This window comes from Myotis brandtii, unplaced genomic scaffold (genome assembly GCF_000412655.1).
Source record: "Myotis brandtii unplaced genomic scaffold, ASM41265v1 scaffold1733, whole genome shotgun sequence".
NCBI lineage: Eukaryota > Metazoa > Chordata > Mammalia > Chiroptera > Vespertilionidae > Myotis > Myotis brandtii.
Window position 1 is genome coordinate 371,799 of NW_005356400.1, and position 15,291 is coordinate 387,089.

At 57.6% G+C, this 15,291-nt stretch overlaps 1 protein-coding gene across 6 annotated transcripts in view; it reads right to left on the reverse strand.

The window, feature by feature from the left end:
- The window catches only part of TMEM56 (transmembrane protein 56), a 40,663-nt gene that overhangs the window by 2,214 nt on the left and 23,158 nt on the right, over positions 1 to 15,291 (reverse strand). For all 6 annotated transcript variants that reach the window (XM_014537128.1, XM_014537127.1, XM_005863136.2 and 3 more), the window contains 5 exons: positions 7,483 to 7,648; positions 3,833 to 3,922; positions 2,173 to 2,231; positions 1,334 to 1,428; positions 503 to 576 (listed from right to left, as the gene is read on the reverse strand). In XM_014537128.1, coding sequence (XP_014392614.1) covers positions 503 to 576; positions 1,334 to 1,428; positions 2,173 to 2,231; positions 3,833 to 3,922; positions 7,483 to 7,648 — 484 coding nt within the window. The remainder of the gene's footprint in view (positions 1 to 502; positions 577 to 1,333; positions 1,429 to 2,172; positions 2,232 to 3,832; positions 3,923 to 7,482; positions 7,649 to 15,291) is intronic.

Here is a 15,291-nt window from a genome sequence, read left to right on the forward strand (position 1 = left end):
AACATCCAGGGCTGCGTCCTGAGCAAGGAGCCAGGAGGCCTCCTGGCCCAGGACGAGCTGGGTGAGAAGAGGCCTGGGAGGGAGGAAGCGGCAGAAAGAGAGGACGGCTCTGCCCGCCCGGCTCTGTGCCCGAGGCGCCCACGGGCTGTGCCTGAGCACGGGAGCCGCGGGGGCTGAGCAGGCGCTCACGCATTAGTGTGTGTTCCGAGGACGACAGGGAAGAGAGGGAGGACCGACAGCAGGCGGGAGACGCGTTCCCATAGGGACCAGGCGGCGAAGGCTGTGACGGGCTGGGAGGCTCGGGCTCTGTCCCCAATGGAGGCCGCCCTGGGCGTGGGCAGCCTGGTGCCCACGGGACTTCCCTGTGAGAGCAGGCGGTGCACGGCGATAATCACGCCCGTCCACAGGCTCGTTTCACCTGGAGCTTTGGGGCCCGGGAAACGAACCCCCCGGCTGCAAATCCACGCACAACCTCACAACAACCGTGTGGTCAGGCACCTACCGCTGGTTCACGCAGGGGCTGGAGAGCTCGGCGAGCAGGCGGAAGTTGGCGATGTACTGCAGCGTGCCGTCTTTCTGGGTGAGGAACACGAGACGCGGTCAGGCGTGACGTTCTCGCAGAGTCTCCCGCAGGAGACGCACTGGCGAGCCTGCTGTGGACGTCACACCCACCTCCGCGCCGGGTCTGCTAACGGATTCTCCTCCTGATGGGCCTTAGCGGTCACCAGGGGCCGAAATATTGTAAAAGACAGAAGTGGCCCGGCCGGCGCGCCTCAGGGGTTGAGCCTTGACCTATGAACCAGGAGGTCACGGCTCGATTCCCGGTCAGGGCACAGGCCCGGGTTGTGGGCTCCATCCCCAGTGTGGGGCGTGCAGGCGGCAGCCGATCCATGATTCTCTCTGAGCACTGATGTTTCTCTCTCTCCCTCTCCCATCCTCTCTGACATCAGTAAGAATATAATAACATAAAAAAGTCACGGCTCACTCTGGCCAACGTGGTGCAGCCACGTCCCTTTGAGAGCTCTGCGGTGAGGGGCAGATTAACCAAATGCATCTAGGAAGATGGGCAAACACCAAGCGCTGCACAGTCCCGAAGGTTTTCAGTGAAAATTCAAGAAACTGGGGCCATCTGCCCTCCTCGGAGTGTGTGAATCCACGCAAGTGCCCCGCAGACCCCGCGTGAAGGCGTGGCTTTGTCCACGGACGAGCTGGCACATCGCGGAAGGACCCCGATGCGGCCGGAGTTGGTCTGCAGGGCCTGAGGGTCGGGGGTTTGCCTGGGGGTCCCCCGGAGCCCCTCCCGCCCGCCAGTGGCCAGGCGGCCTGCACTCACCAGCACTAAGAAGAAAGCGTACAGCGAGGCACAGTGGTGAATCAGGAAGTACTTGTCGCCGATCACGTCCCAGTGCAGAACGATGATCAGCAGGTCTGCGAGGAGGAGAGAAGGCGGAGGTCACACAGGACAGCGCTGCCCAGTGCGTGCACAGGTCACTCTCCCGCGCTCGGAGCCCACATGCCCTGCTCCCGCCTCCGCGGCTCCCACACAGCTGCGCCCCACACCTGGGGCTGCCCAGCATGAGGACCCCGAGTGTGCACACTGTTAAAGCGTGAGTGAGCCCTGGCCGGTGTGGCTCAGTGGACAGAGCCTCGGCCTGTGGACTGAAGGGTCCCGGGTTCTCGTCCAGTCAGGGGCTTCGACGGCCAGGGCACGAGCCAGCTCCCTCTGGCCTCAGGGTCCCGGGGCCACTCCCGCCCCGCCCGGCACAGGAAGTGGGACCAGGAAGATACAGAAGGGAAGGGGCCAGGATCCTCCCTGGTGGCTGCACTCGTAGGTGAGGCTGTTCCCCTCACCCCACGCCACGGCCGAGGGCGCCCACTTGGGGCCCCGTGCAGGGGACTCGGAGGACAAAACTGCAGGAATTCTCTAACCCCACCCGGGAGCTCTGCAGGCCACAGAGGGACCCTCGCTAACCCGGCGCGCCCAGGCCTGTGGTGGGGGGGCCCTCCCGCAGCTCTGCTCCCCCTCGGGGCCGGGGCCACAGGAAAACGCTCTCCGCTGTGTGGGTCCTAAAGCTGCTTCTCAGATCAGCCATCAACCCGAAGCACAGACCACGGACGCCAGGCACAGCCCCACGAGGAACTCCTATAGGACGTGAGAAACACGGCACGTACCAGAGACGAGGTAGCCGGAAGCAATAGCCACGTTCACTTTTGCCAGCAGCGAGTCGCCCCTAAGACAGTTTTGGAAGAAAGTTCCTTTTTAGCGCACGGGCTAGACGACACGGCTTCTTCCTACTGGGACAGAAACATGGTCAAGGTGCCCCCACAGTCTCGACCGGTAACTTCCTCTGCACAAAGCACCGTGTTAGCATGGTAACGCCCCTGCCTGCACGAGCAGTCACGATTTCTCCTCCGATCAGCTCCGCTTCAGGGAAATAGTTTTACCAAAAGACAGCTTTTCATACGTGTGTCCTCGTGCGAGTTGTTTGAGAAAGGGTTCGAATGGGATTCGGACCCTGATTACGATGATGTCTGGGTCCTTATTGTGAATCAGAGACACGAACAACCTCAGGAAATGGTCTCGCCCACCGACCGGAGGCGGCCCCGTCAGCACCCTCCCTGACGGCGGCCCGTCAGCTCCTGGTGGGAACAGGACGGGCCCTCCTCCTAGCGAGACCCTACGCGCCCCATTAATGCTCCTCACTCCCATCAGCAAGCACCAGTGGCCAGCCCTCCGCCCTCTGGTTTGTAACGTGCATGGCAACATGCACACAGCGAAGTGAGGAACCGAAGCCAGCGTGGGAAAGACTGGGCAGCGCCGACGTCCGGCCGCACACAGGACCCAGGGAAGCTGGTCATGAATCGATTCTTTGTTATGAGATTCACTTCCCAAAGGCCTGGTGCTGTGGACAAGCGTGTTTATAAAATAAAAAATACGAAAAGAAAAAGCACTGGACGTTGTTGCAGCAGATTCCACGGGAACCTGGTCAGCGAACTGATTCACTAAACGGATTTGCGTCCGAGAACACCTTCCCAGGGAAAGTGTGGGTGGTGGGGTGACTCTGATGGGTGTCATTTGGTATCGATGAATTTTTTTAAAAGCCGAGCCCTGGCTGGTGTGCTCAGTGGTTAGAGTGCTGGGTGACCCGCACACCACAGGGTCCTGGGCTCGGACCTGGTTGCAGGCTCAGTCCCGGGCCCTGGTCGCGGCAGGTGCAGGAGGCAACCAATCCATGTGTCTCTCTCATCGATGTTTCCCCCCCCCCCCGCCCTTCCTTCCACTCTCTCAAAATCAATGGGGACAGACCCTCGGCTGAGGATTAACAAAATGAAAAACAAAAACCCAGCGAGAGAGAAGTCGAAGGAGCTGCCCCGGTTGCCGCAGCCCGTGCAGTGCTCGCTCAGAACACGCCTCCGCCCTCACCCTGCGCGGAGCTCAGCTCCTGCTCGGACGCCAGGGAGCGCGGGAGGGACGTGCACCCCAGGGGAGCCGCTGACGGCACGTCACCATCGGCGGCAGAGCCTCGCTGTGGAACCGCCTCCCCGCAGGGACGGCCGGTCCTCCTGGCGCAGCTTTGGTGCCGGGTGAGGGGTCAGACGGAACTCTGAGGACTGTCCTGCCTCAGAGACGACTCGCGGCTGCTCAGCGCAGACCGCACCGCTCAGCACGCTCTCCGCCCTCCGTGGGGAGAGCCCGGCGACGCACAGGCCAACTCCCCTCTTGCTGAAGCCAGACCGAGCCCAGCCAGCGAGGCGCTTTCCATGTCACAGCGTCAGCGACGCCCACTGACCGTCAACCCCAAACCAGGGCACCGGCGGGAGGAGTGCTTACCAGAGTGGGTCTGCCATGGCGGCCTCGTCGAACAAGGACACGGCCAGGCTCAGAGCCCCGACCACCACGGAGTGGCAGGTGGAGACCACCCTGAAACGGAAGGAAAGGACCACGTGAGGAGCCGTCCCACGGCAGCATCAGCGCGACGCTGGCAGCACGTGGACGCTGGCGAAGAGGCGTCGGGACCAGCTTGGCCTGATTCACAGTTTCCTCCTGGACGTTCGCGAGTCACCTGCTGGGGGAGGCTCTGACGCAGGAGCGGAGCCGGGGTGCCCCAGTGCCGAGGGGGGGTGCCCCCAGTGCCGAGGGGGGGTGCCCCCAGTGCCGAGGGGGGGTGCCCCAGTGCCGAGGGGTGGTGCCCCCAGTGCCGAGGGGGCCACCCGCCCTGCGTGTCCCGGTTCCGGACTCCTTCCTGCCCCAATAGTTGGAATGACTCCAAGTCCACTGGCAACAACGCGGATCCTGAAACAGAATTCGCACGGCCCCAGGGGCACATCAGATTCCTGGGCCGTGTCTGTGGGAACCTGTCACCGATACGAAAGCGCTTCTGGACAGAAAACCGGCCCTGAGAACTTACACAGAAAACCTGTTTTTGAAGGAAACAAACTCCCACGTGAGAGCTCACAGCTCCAGGTCTCCTTCGATGGAAGGAATCAGGTCCGGATGGAAAACTCAGTGTCCAGGAGCGTGTCTCGCTAAGAATGGAGCAACTCAATCCACAGCCACGCTCCAGGGCGTGCGAACAAGAAATAACGATTGTTTTATTCTTCCTCAGATTAAAGGACGGAAGGAACCGCACAGTCTTCTCTTTAGAAGTTAACGGCCGGCAATGGCTTTCTCTCTACCCGGCCCCACATCTGTAAAGGTGAGTGAGACAGACCGACCGACAGACACCTCGATGTTAGAAAAGATGATTGTAACCTGAGAAACCAGTGTACCCGACCTAGCAGAGAACGTGGTCCTGAACAGATACGCCACGTGAAACCCAATCGCACGTCCAGTGCTCCAAGAGTCACACCCACGTAAGACAGCGACCAGGAAGCCTGTGTGAGAAATGCCAAAGGGGCATTTTGAAGTGAGAACCACCAGCCCAGCCCGTCTGGGGACTGGCGCCGTGCACCCCTGTATTCCACGTGGACACAGCAGGATGAAAGGGTTAAGATGCTAACGTCCGAGAAGCCCTCCATCTAAACAAGCACCGTGCAGCCAAAACCAAAATAAAAAATAATCGCGTGGCCAGCTTTCTGTCGCCATGTGAAAATTCTGTGAAAAGGAAAAAAAAAAACATCAAGAAAGTGTCTTTCAGACAAATTGTAACACTTTGTCCCCGAGGCCAGGCCTCGGGCCCGGCTCCGCTGAGCAGCCTGTGCGGGGGAGGAACTGGCAGACTCGACCCAAGAAAGTTCAACGTCACCAGGACCAGTGCTCCCGCCGCGCAGGGCGGGGCCCGCGGACAGCCGGGGCCGCTGCGTGTGGATCCACAGTCCGTGTGCTCGGACGCTGCTGTGGGTCAAACTTCACAGTTAACTCTTTAGAGGCAAAGCAAGACGGAGCCTCCTCCGTGTCTACAAAGAAAACCAAAATGCCACCCGATAAGACATTTCCATTTTTTCCGAAAGAGGGAAGAAATGGCATTGAGGAGACAGCACTCTACTTTCAAGGAGACAGTGACCGTGTTAGAACAGCAACGTGAGTTACTGACGGGATCACCCACGAGCCCTATGGGTGTTAGAAGAGACCGTACGGCTCAGACAAAAGGGCTCAGCTCTGCAGAAGCCGGTTTACCATCAGGAGCACGAAACACAAGAGGCCTGTCTATCCCACAGGAGCCGAGCGGATGGACGAGGATAGAAATGGCAGCTCGCAGCATGTTTTCAGAAAAAGCCACAACAGAGTACAGCCATGCCCCTCGCACTAATTAAACGTGCTCTCTCCGGAGAGCATGGCCTGGCGTTTTTCCCGCCTGCCCCTCGGTGGACGGCCCAGACCCGGTTCCTCGGAGACTATCCCGATCAGCAGGGAGGGGCAGGGCGTGGTCACCTGTCTGCGTGCGGACGGGACGCTGGATGTCAGGACGTGCGTGTGTGCACTTTACTCAAAACACAGCCGTTTTTTCTCCCCCTCTGCACTCTCCGCCTCTCAGCGTTAAGCCCGTGTAAACCCAGCTCAGGTGGGGACAGGACTGACCGAGAGCGTGAGCAGGGAGCGCGGGAGCAGGGAGCACGCGCACCTGAACAGCAGGCTGAGCTGTGTCATTATCCTGACTTCTCTTCCCCTCCCCCCCCCCGCAGGAAACCGAGGGGGGTCCGTGCCCAGAAGGGCCAGGGTAACCCTGACTAACGAGAAGCGCTGTCAGTTGCATCACATGTTCATCCATCTCTGCTCTCCTGGCCTGTCCCTTCCCCAGCTCTTGGGCTAGCAGCTCTCCACGGTTCCTGGCCTGTGGCTCCTCTAACCGTGGAGAAAGGGAATGAAGACAGAAACACAGCCGCGCTCTCCCCGTTCCATCTTCCTGTCAGTAGAGCTTGGAAACGAAACGGCTACTATCTCCTGGTTCCCGCCATCGAACAACATCCTCGCTGTCCTTAAGACAAGTCACAATCATTTTTCCAAAAGCCCCTGGGGAAGAGTTCTCACTTGGGGGGGAAGAGTTCTCACTTGGGGGGAAGAGCCGCAGCACGTATGAGCCAGACCAACCTTCTCCGTGTATTTGTGCCGATAATTACGGCCGTTTCAGAGACCTGCTGGCTGTTTTACAGTTCGCGTTAACTTCAACTAAACAACAACAACAGAAAGTGTTCCGTGACACACACAAAACCTCGCAACTAATAAAACTGACACAGCTTTCTATATCCTTACATATCTGTTCACTTTCCACTTATTTTTGTTAAAAAAAAAAAAAACCTAAAAGCAGCTTTTACTTTAGAATTATATAACAACAGGGTAGATGCTGGAGGGCTCTGGGTTGCAACGAAAGTTCACCGAGAGAGACACCCTGTTCCCTGGGCCGGCGGTCAGCTGCCGCGGGCGGAGCGGCCAGGACTATATATAGGCTCCGTCGGCCGGCTCGTGTTTGCTGCTGCTGAGTCTCGCTGCCAGGACTTGGGCTGGTTATCGTAAATGTTTCAGAGAGGAATGCAAGACCGTCCTCTCCACCGCCAGCTGGCACGGCTCCCCCACACGAACCCGGGAAGCTGATGCGTTTTCCTACCATCTTTCAGCGTCAGAAATGGTTCAATGTTCCTTGTATGAGAGCTGGCAACTTGTCTTCTCTCTTCGTCCTACAGTCACAATTTTGAGCTTAGATTTTCTTAGATCCGAAACGAAAGACTATTGTTTCATTAGTTTTTAGAGGGACAGGAAGAGAGAGGGGGAGAGGGGGGAAAGAGAGAGAGACATCAATGGGAGAGAGAGAAATGCCTGTGGGCTGCCTCCCCCACGCACCCCAACCAGGGATCAAACCTGCAACCGGGGCGTGTGCCCCGACTGGGAATCGAACCGGCGACCTTGTGGGTGCACGGACGATGCTCAACCAACTGAGACCCACACAGGCTGGGGCTAAGTGAAAGGCTTTTTAGAACTATTTTAAATAATTTTATTTCACAAAACTAGCTTTCGGGAAAAAGCCCATGACGTTTCGTAAGCGTTACCTTGAGTTCCATTCGATCTTCTTCTCGGAGCTGAGGCTGTTGAAGCCCGGAGACACCCTCGTGGAAAACCAGTAGCTGACGAAGTGGAAGAGGAGCTGGAAGGCGCACAGGCTGGCGAGGACAGTGCCCAGGACCAGCGTGTCACCCGAGTCCATGGCTCCCCCGCCTGCGGAGGGAAGCGAGGGCTCTCAGTGGCTTTCAGCAGCTCACGGGGAACCTAAATTAACGCCTTAATTTTAAAAACGAGTGATTGCCCTTTTAGCCATTTATTTTAATTTGGCGCAAGTGTAGGGCTACAAAGAAACGGTAAGAATTTGAAGCCTTTGCCAGCGATCGGGCATATAACCTTATATTTATATTTAAAATAAAAGAGGGGAAGCCCCGTGTCTCAAAGAGCTCAACGTTTTTCCTCCAATCTTTCCATGTCAGGAGACAAATGTAACCTGGCGACATGCAAAAACATCCAACTCTTGGGGTTTACCATTAAAAGGGAATTTCAAGTGCTATCACTAAAGTATTCTTTTAGTAATATTTTCAATTCAACTTAGGACAAATCACCTGATTTCTCTATGCCTCAATTTCCTCATTTATAAAATGAGAGTTGGTTAGATGATTTCTAAGAAACAATTAAACCCCAAAAAAATCATAACAGAACCAACATTATCTACCATAGCAAAACAACAAAGTAATTGCATAATCAAAACTAATTTTATAGTAGGACAAACAACATTGAAAACAAAATATAAATCCTAAGAAGAAGAAGACCATCTGGGAAATTAACCAGACCACTGTTGCTACTTAAATTAGTATTGAACTTAAAAAAAAAAAATCCTGCAATCACACATATCCCTGGACCAAAAACCCTCCGTGGCTTTTCATCACTAAAATAAAGGGGTTTTCGTGAAAGAGCTTCAGGTTTTAAGGGGAGAGTTAGGGGAAAGAACGCAGGAAGCACTTTCAAAGTATGTTTTCTGTCTCATCGAGCTGACCTATTTTGGCTCCTAAAAATCTTAGGAACATTTAGACAAAAAAAAAATCACACATATCCCTGGACCAAAAACCCTCCGTGGCTTTTCATCACTAAAATAAAGGGGTTTTCGTGAAAGCGTGAAAGGTTTTAAGGGGAGAGTTAGGGGAAAGAACGCAGGAAGCACTTTCAAAGTATGTTTTCTGTCTCATCGAGCTGACCTATTTTGGCTCCTAAACAGCCTCGCCTCGTCCCCTTCCAACCAGGGCGTCGGAACAGCATCAGTTCCCCCGCATCACCCCCCCCCCCGGGTCCCTAATGAACTCCCTCCTCCTCTCTCTAGCGTGCGCTCAGCAAAAAGACTGACACTACAACGCTCTCTGCGATTCACTGACGTTACTGCTCATCCACCTTCTTAAAAAAATGTGTTTGTTGTGTATTAAAAGTTTCCTTGGTGGTCTTTTAGTTGAATATTAACCCAATGACACATAAAAGTAAGTTTTGTGGATACATCACACATCGCTATGATTTTCTCAGTGAGACAGAAAAGGGAGAATGTTTTTCTAAGATCCAAGCAAACAGGGGCCATGTGGGCAGGTAAGTGAAGAAAATGAAGCCAGGAACCGGGAGAGACTGCAACGTCCAACCTCACTGTGATCCGATGAATAATATGAATAACCTTAGACAGGAGGGAGGTTTGCCCGGGGGCCTGTGCCCTCCCCCTGGCCCTGGAGGGTGGCCGGGCACTGGCTACGCGGGTACTTTTGTTACGATTCAGCGTGTACAATGAGCATCCATTTCATGCATGTTGGCCGAAGTTAGACCATAAAGCACGCCAGGACTCAGGCAGCATTATCCACTTCGTGAACTGTTCGCTCGCTGACCCACTTTTCAAATATGCCATTAAGAAGTCATCGTTCCTTAAAAAGCTGCTTTTGATTAAGAGTGTGTCCTGCTGGGCATTGGTGTTTCCCGCAGACACTCCCGGCTCACTGGGGTGTGGGGTGTGTGTTGCGTTCCCTTTGCAAACATGCTTCATTGGAAACGGACAGCGCCACAGCCACGTGCCGGCTGCCACGGAAGGCGGGACAGACACGGCGAATGAAACCCTCCTCCCAGCTTTGCCTCCGAGTCAGCAGCTGCCGGCTGAGCACCCGCCCGGGAGGTTAGATTCCCCGGGAAAGCCAGGCTCCGGGGAGGACGCCGTCGCCCTGTCTGTTCACTGAGTCGGGCAAGAAACGTTAAGATGGGTAAAACCAGACGATGCTCATGACTCGGAGAGACGGAGGCCCTTGGGAGTTTGGTCGTTGTTGAGCCCAGGAGCGCACAGCAAAGGCAGGGAAGTGAGGCCGCATTCACACACCCGTGGCTCACAGCACAGTTGCACATTTTATTTACTTGATAAATGTTGCTTCCTAGCTTCTCACCCCACAGAAAACTTGTATAAAAGCGTCTTTGTTTTCAAACCCTCTGAGCTCCAAGGACAGCCGCTGGGTGCCGGACAGACCAGACGCCTGGAGCCGGGAGACCACAGCCACCGGAAGGTCACACGCACAGAACCGGACGCGCTCATGGGGAAGGGGTCGGACGCTTGCAGGATCCGAGAGCCCGTCGCTAAGAAAGTGAACATTTCAAACACAGCGCCTGCCCCGCGCCTCAGGAGGCGCCCTCCCTGCGAGTGAGGGCCCTGGACTGAGGCCCAGTGGGACCCGGCGACCGGGCACCTGTCACCTGGGGGCCCGGGGAGGGAAGGGGTTCTGCGGCCACCCTCCCCGACGCCCGCGGCCTGTCCTCGCTGGAGGGGCACAGAGGAGCCTCCTGGCTGGGACAGGCCTGGCTTCCCGCCAACACCGCAAAATCAAGGAAAACCTGGACAGGGCAAGGCTTCCCCAAATGTGTTTTGTTCTTTTTTTTAAGGAATCACTGGACGCCTGCCAAGCAGCCCAGGAAGCCAGAACCTACGGAGTCAGGGCCTTCTCGCCTCCACACCGTCCGCCCGAGAAGCCCCAGGACGCAGGGACGTGTCTGAGGAACGCCCTGCCGGCCGCCTCTGTCTCTCTCGTCTGCCTGCTCCCCACACGAACCAGAGGCAGCGGCGAGAGGGACCGAGGGACCGAGAACAACTGAGCACGTCTCTGTGTCCTGTCGACTTTGTAGGACAAATTCCACTCGGCTGGCAAGAGGCCTGGCGTCGGATCCTGGTCCCAGGCCCACGAGGCCCACGTGCAGCTCGTTCCGTGGTAAGGGAGATGGTCGGGTGCCCCGGGCACAGCTGTCACCAGCACACATCTCAGAGCGGCCGTGAATGTCTGCAGCAGGACAGCGCCCTGCCGTCACCTCAGCTGCGGTCCCGTCTCCCCCCAGGGGTCGGGGGGGCCCTGTGCCTGCTGATGGATAGCCCCCGGGAAGCGAGGCTGGGAGGGTTCTGGGCCCAGGTGGGCCCCAAAGACCTTCAGCACCTGCCTCTCGCTCCTGGGGCGCTGCCCGGGAGACCGCCAACTGTCTGGTCTACCGGAGGACGCGAGGCCACGCGGAGAGCCGGGCTGCCCAGCTGACAGGTGACACTGCCAGCTCCCAGCGCTGCTGACAGGCCATCGGGACTGTCCGGCCAGCTGACTGGCCAGCTGGAGGCAGCTCGAGGGAGCCCAGGACCAGCTGAGCGACTGCCCGCCACCCACAGCGGCAGGAGGAAGAATCAGCCATTGTCCTGAGCCGCTGGGTTTGGGGGGCGGTTTGTTATTGAGCAAGAGATCAAAACAGCCTTCAGCAGAGGACAGCGCTTGCTATCACACCCTTTCCTCGCCGAGAAACGCACCCCTCTCCAGGCAGCCAGTCTCAGACGGACGGACGGACAGTCTGAGCCAGGGGACGGCTCCTCCCCGCCTGACCTTTGGCCTGAGGCCCGCAGCGCGCCTCCACCTGGGACCCGATGGGGAGTTGGCGGCTCTGACGTGGTTCCTCGCCTGACCTCCTCGCAGGCGGCGGCCACTGCCCCACACTGTCTGCCTGCACAGGCACTGCCCAGGCAGGCTTCCGACCGCACGGTCTGCCCATGGGCTTGGGACCTCTGCCTGATTCGGTGCCGGGTTGGACACCATCGCGTAGCCGGAAACTCTAAACGCAGGGCGTGCTTCCTGGAACCACTGCGCAGACCTGCGAGGCGACGCGGCTCCGGGTGCCCTCGTGCTTGGTATCTGCTGCAAGCCTCGTGCTTCAGCTCGGGGCGAGGGCTCTACAGGGCCTGAGCGTGGCCTCAGACGTGGCGACACGGGTCGGCCGGGCCGTGTTCCCGAGGAAAAACGCCGACAGATGCAATCACGGGCGCTCGGCCCCACATGGCCCGGTCTCCCCGGCTTCCTGGCGTTGGGGCGAGCTGCCCAACTGGAAGGTCCCACGTCCTGCTCACACGTCCACCACCTATTAGCACGTCCAGCTCGGAGGGGCCTCTGCACTTCTCCGAGGGGCGCACTGACCTTCCACCTGGGACCCACGTGCGGCCAAGTCCCTGTTCTCGGCACGGACCAAGGGCGAGGGCTTTCTGATTTTGTTTTTCTTTATTCAAAATAATATTTCTATTGATGTCAGAGAGGAAGGGAGAGGGAGAGAGAGACATCAATGATGAGAGAGGAACATCCTAGATCAGCTGCCTGCTGCACGCCCCCTACTGGTGATCGAGCCCGCAACCCGGGCCTGTGCCCTGACCGGGAATCGAACCGTGACCTCCTGGTTCATAGGTTGATGCTCAACCCCTGAGCCAGGTCGGGCGGCAGGTTTTCTGTTTTTAAAGGACAATATTCTGTCGTTGTTATAGTTCTAACGCAGCAACACCCCTAAAGCACCCCCATGTCTCGGCGGGTGCACTGCGAGCCCAGGCTCACAGAGAGCCTCTGGAGGCACGCCCCCCCCGCCCCCCGGAGGCACCAGGAACAGCGCTGGGTGCTGCTGTCATCAGGAACGGCGCTGGGTGCTGCTGTCACCAGGAACGGCGCTGGGTGCTGCTGTCATCCGTCAGGCATCCCGTTAGGTCCTTGTGACGCTATTTCTGGATTAAACCCGTGAACCTGATCCTCGGCCCAGTCCACTTTTCGCTGAGAGGCGGGCACCTGGCCAGCACTGGGGAGCAGGTGGGAAGCAGCCGCAGAAGCAAGGGCACAGGTTCCCCGGCTCGACACGGGGTGGGGGTTGGGGGGGATGCAGCCACGGCACAGGCAGTGCCTTCTTCTTTTTTTAAATATATTTGTCTTGATTTCAGAAAGGGAGAGAGAGAGAAAAACTTCAATGATGAGAGAGAGTCATTGATCGGCTGCCTCCTGCACGCCCCATACTAGAGACCAAGCCCACAACCCGGGCCTGTGCCCTGACCGGGAATCGAACCCGGGACCCTTCAGTCCGCAGGCCAACGCTCTATCCACTGAGCAACACTGGCTAGAGCTGGGCAGTGCCTTCTTGATGACAATCCAGGGGCAGTTCTCTCGCCTCCTAGAATCAGGACTGCGGCCTCTCCGCCTGGTCTCGGTCCCCTCGAGGCCCGTGTGGCCGCTGGCCTCCTCCCGCCGGTGCGGGCAGGTTGTGGCCAGCGCATCGGAGGCAGCGGCGCACACTGGCCGACCCCGCCGCCTCCTGCTTCCCTTGGACACACCGTCCCCTTCCTCCCCTGCACTCACTGCCGGCCTTGGTCTCCTCTCTGCACACCGTCCGGTCCGGTTGGTTCTGGAACAAGGCCGGGCGTGAGTCACCCTGAAGCCCCTGCTCCAGACGGGTCCCCGACACACTGACATCCCTCTGGCGCCTCGCTCTGTGCTCACAGCTGAATACACATTTGGGGAATTCAATGGCCAAAGATGCAAATGTTAATAACGCTATGTTCCACCCTAAAACCGGTTTGGCTCAGTGGATAGAGCATCAGCCTGTGGACTGAAGGGTCCCAGGTTCGATTCCGGTCAAGGGCATGTACCTGGGTTGTGGGCACATCCCCAGTGAGGGGTGTGCAGGAGGCAGCTGATCGATGTTTCTCTCTCATCGATGTTTCTAACTCTCTATCCCTCTCCCTTCCTCTCTGTAAAAAATCAATAAAATATATTTTTTAAAAAAAATAGCGCTATGTTCCCCAAATAGTAACACAAGCAGCACGCTCTTTTCTCTTTTACCCTCCAAGCAAACCGCCGTGCGTGCGCTAGGACGCGTGGCCGGGGGCTCCCGCGGCTTCCGCAGAAGCGGTGACAAGGACGTGATCAAATATACGGGCACGGCCACCCTACCACAGGCATGAGGGCGTCGACATGCACAAGACCATACGGAAGAGGGCCCCTCGCTCCCGATAGTGTCTGGGGGGGAGCGGGGAGCAGGCAGCGAGATGCTAAATGTTTACAGCACCTCCCTGGGCATGTCTTGGCGCCTAGAGAGAAAGATGGGAGGGGCTCTGCCCGCAAGGCTGGTGCCCCGTTGTGTCTGGGGGTGAGAACTGGGGAAGAGGCCGTGGGGCAGGAGCAGGCGCGGACCCTCGGGCCGCGAGGACGGGCTGCTCGCAGTGCGTTCCACAGTGAGCAAGTCTCCCTTTTGTGATTAAAAAAACACGAAAGGAAAGTTTGACAGACATGAGGCTATCAAACATGTCAAGTCCTCAAACCGACTAAAGCCCTGCAGGCTCGGCCGCGGAGCTGGGACCCCCGATCACGCTGCCTGTGCCCGGGCCCCCCACAGCCTCCCTGCTCCCCGGTCCTCCTGGAGCCAGCAGACAGGGACTGCGGAGCAGATCCGCTCGGCAACACGCGTGCCGGGTTTTAACAGGTTAAGCGCCCAGTCAGTCACCGGTGCCTGACACTACACTTTGCGGCCGGAAGACAAAACAGGCTGGGCGCTGAGCGTGTTAAATATGGACCGGCCAGGGCTGCTCAGTCGGAGCACAGCTGTGTCTCTAAGTCCTCAGAATAGCATGTGACAAACGACAAGGCACCGCGGTTCACGCTGTCTCACTGCCTCACACGGCTGAGAGCGAAACACACTGGCTGAGCGGACGGGTTCGGAGAACTGGGTCCCTAACGTGTAACACTTTGCAAAGACCGTTGATTCATCATTTTTTCTAAATTTTTCATCAAATGAAAAGTCCTTCTCCCTCCTATTCCTCCAAGTAAATCCGTACCACACAGGGAGATGTTTTCTGTGCCTTCAGATTATACTTTTTAAAGGTTTTTAAAGTCTATTTGGAGAAAGCAAATTAAATTAACTTGACAAGACAGTTCCCCCACGTCCCCAAAACTTAAAATTTAGATCAGTCCAGCCGGCGTGGCTCAGTGGCTGAGCATCGACCTATGAACCTGGAGGTCACGGTTCAATTCCCGGTCAGGGCACAGGCCCGGGTTGTGGGCTCCATCCCCAGTGTGGGGCGTGCAGGAGGCAGCCAATCCATGATTCTCTCTCATCATTGATGTTTCTATCTCTCTCCCTCTCCCTTCCTCTCTGAAATCAATAGAAACATATTTTAAATAACAAAATAAAATTGAGATCAAACCCAGTGGGTAAACCCACCATGTCGTCACGTCCAGGGCGGCCAGAGCAGGACACAGTGGACACCACCCAGCCCGGCCAGGCGCCAGGCCAGCCTCCCGATGACTGGACAGGCGGGCACCGCACGTCCGGGGCTCCGGGCGACAGCAGAGAAGCAGCTGGAAGGATGAGACAGATCCCAGCCCCCGAGGAAGGCGAAGGCCAAACTCCGAAAACAGCAACTCAGCTGAGAAGTGGAGGCAGGGGGACTGGGGAGGCGCCCACGAGGTCGCATGTGGGCAGGAGCCGGGGTAACCAAGCAACCGGTGGGCCTGGCGCGTGCGCGTCCTGTCTTCCTG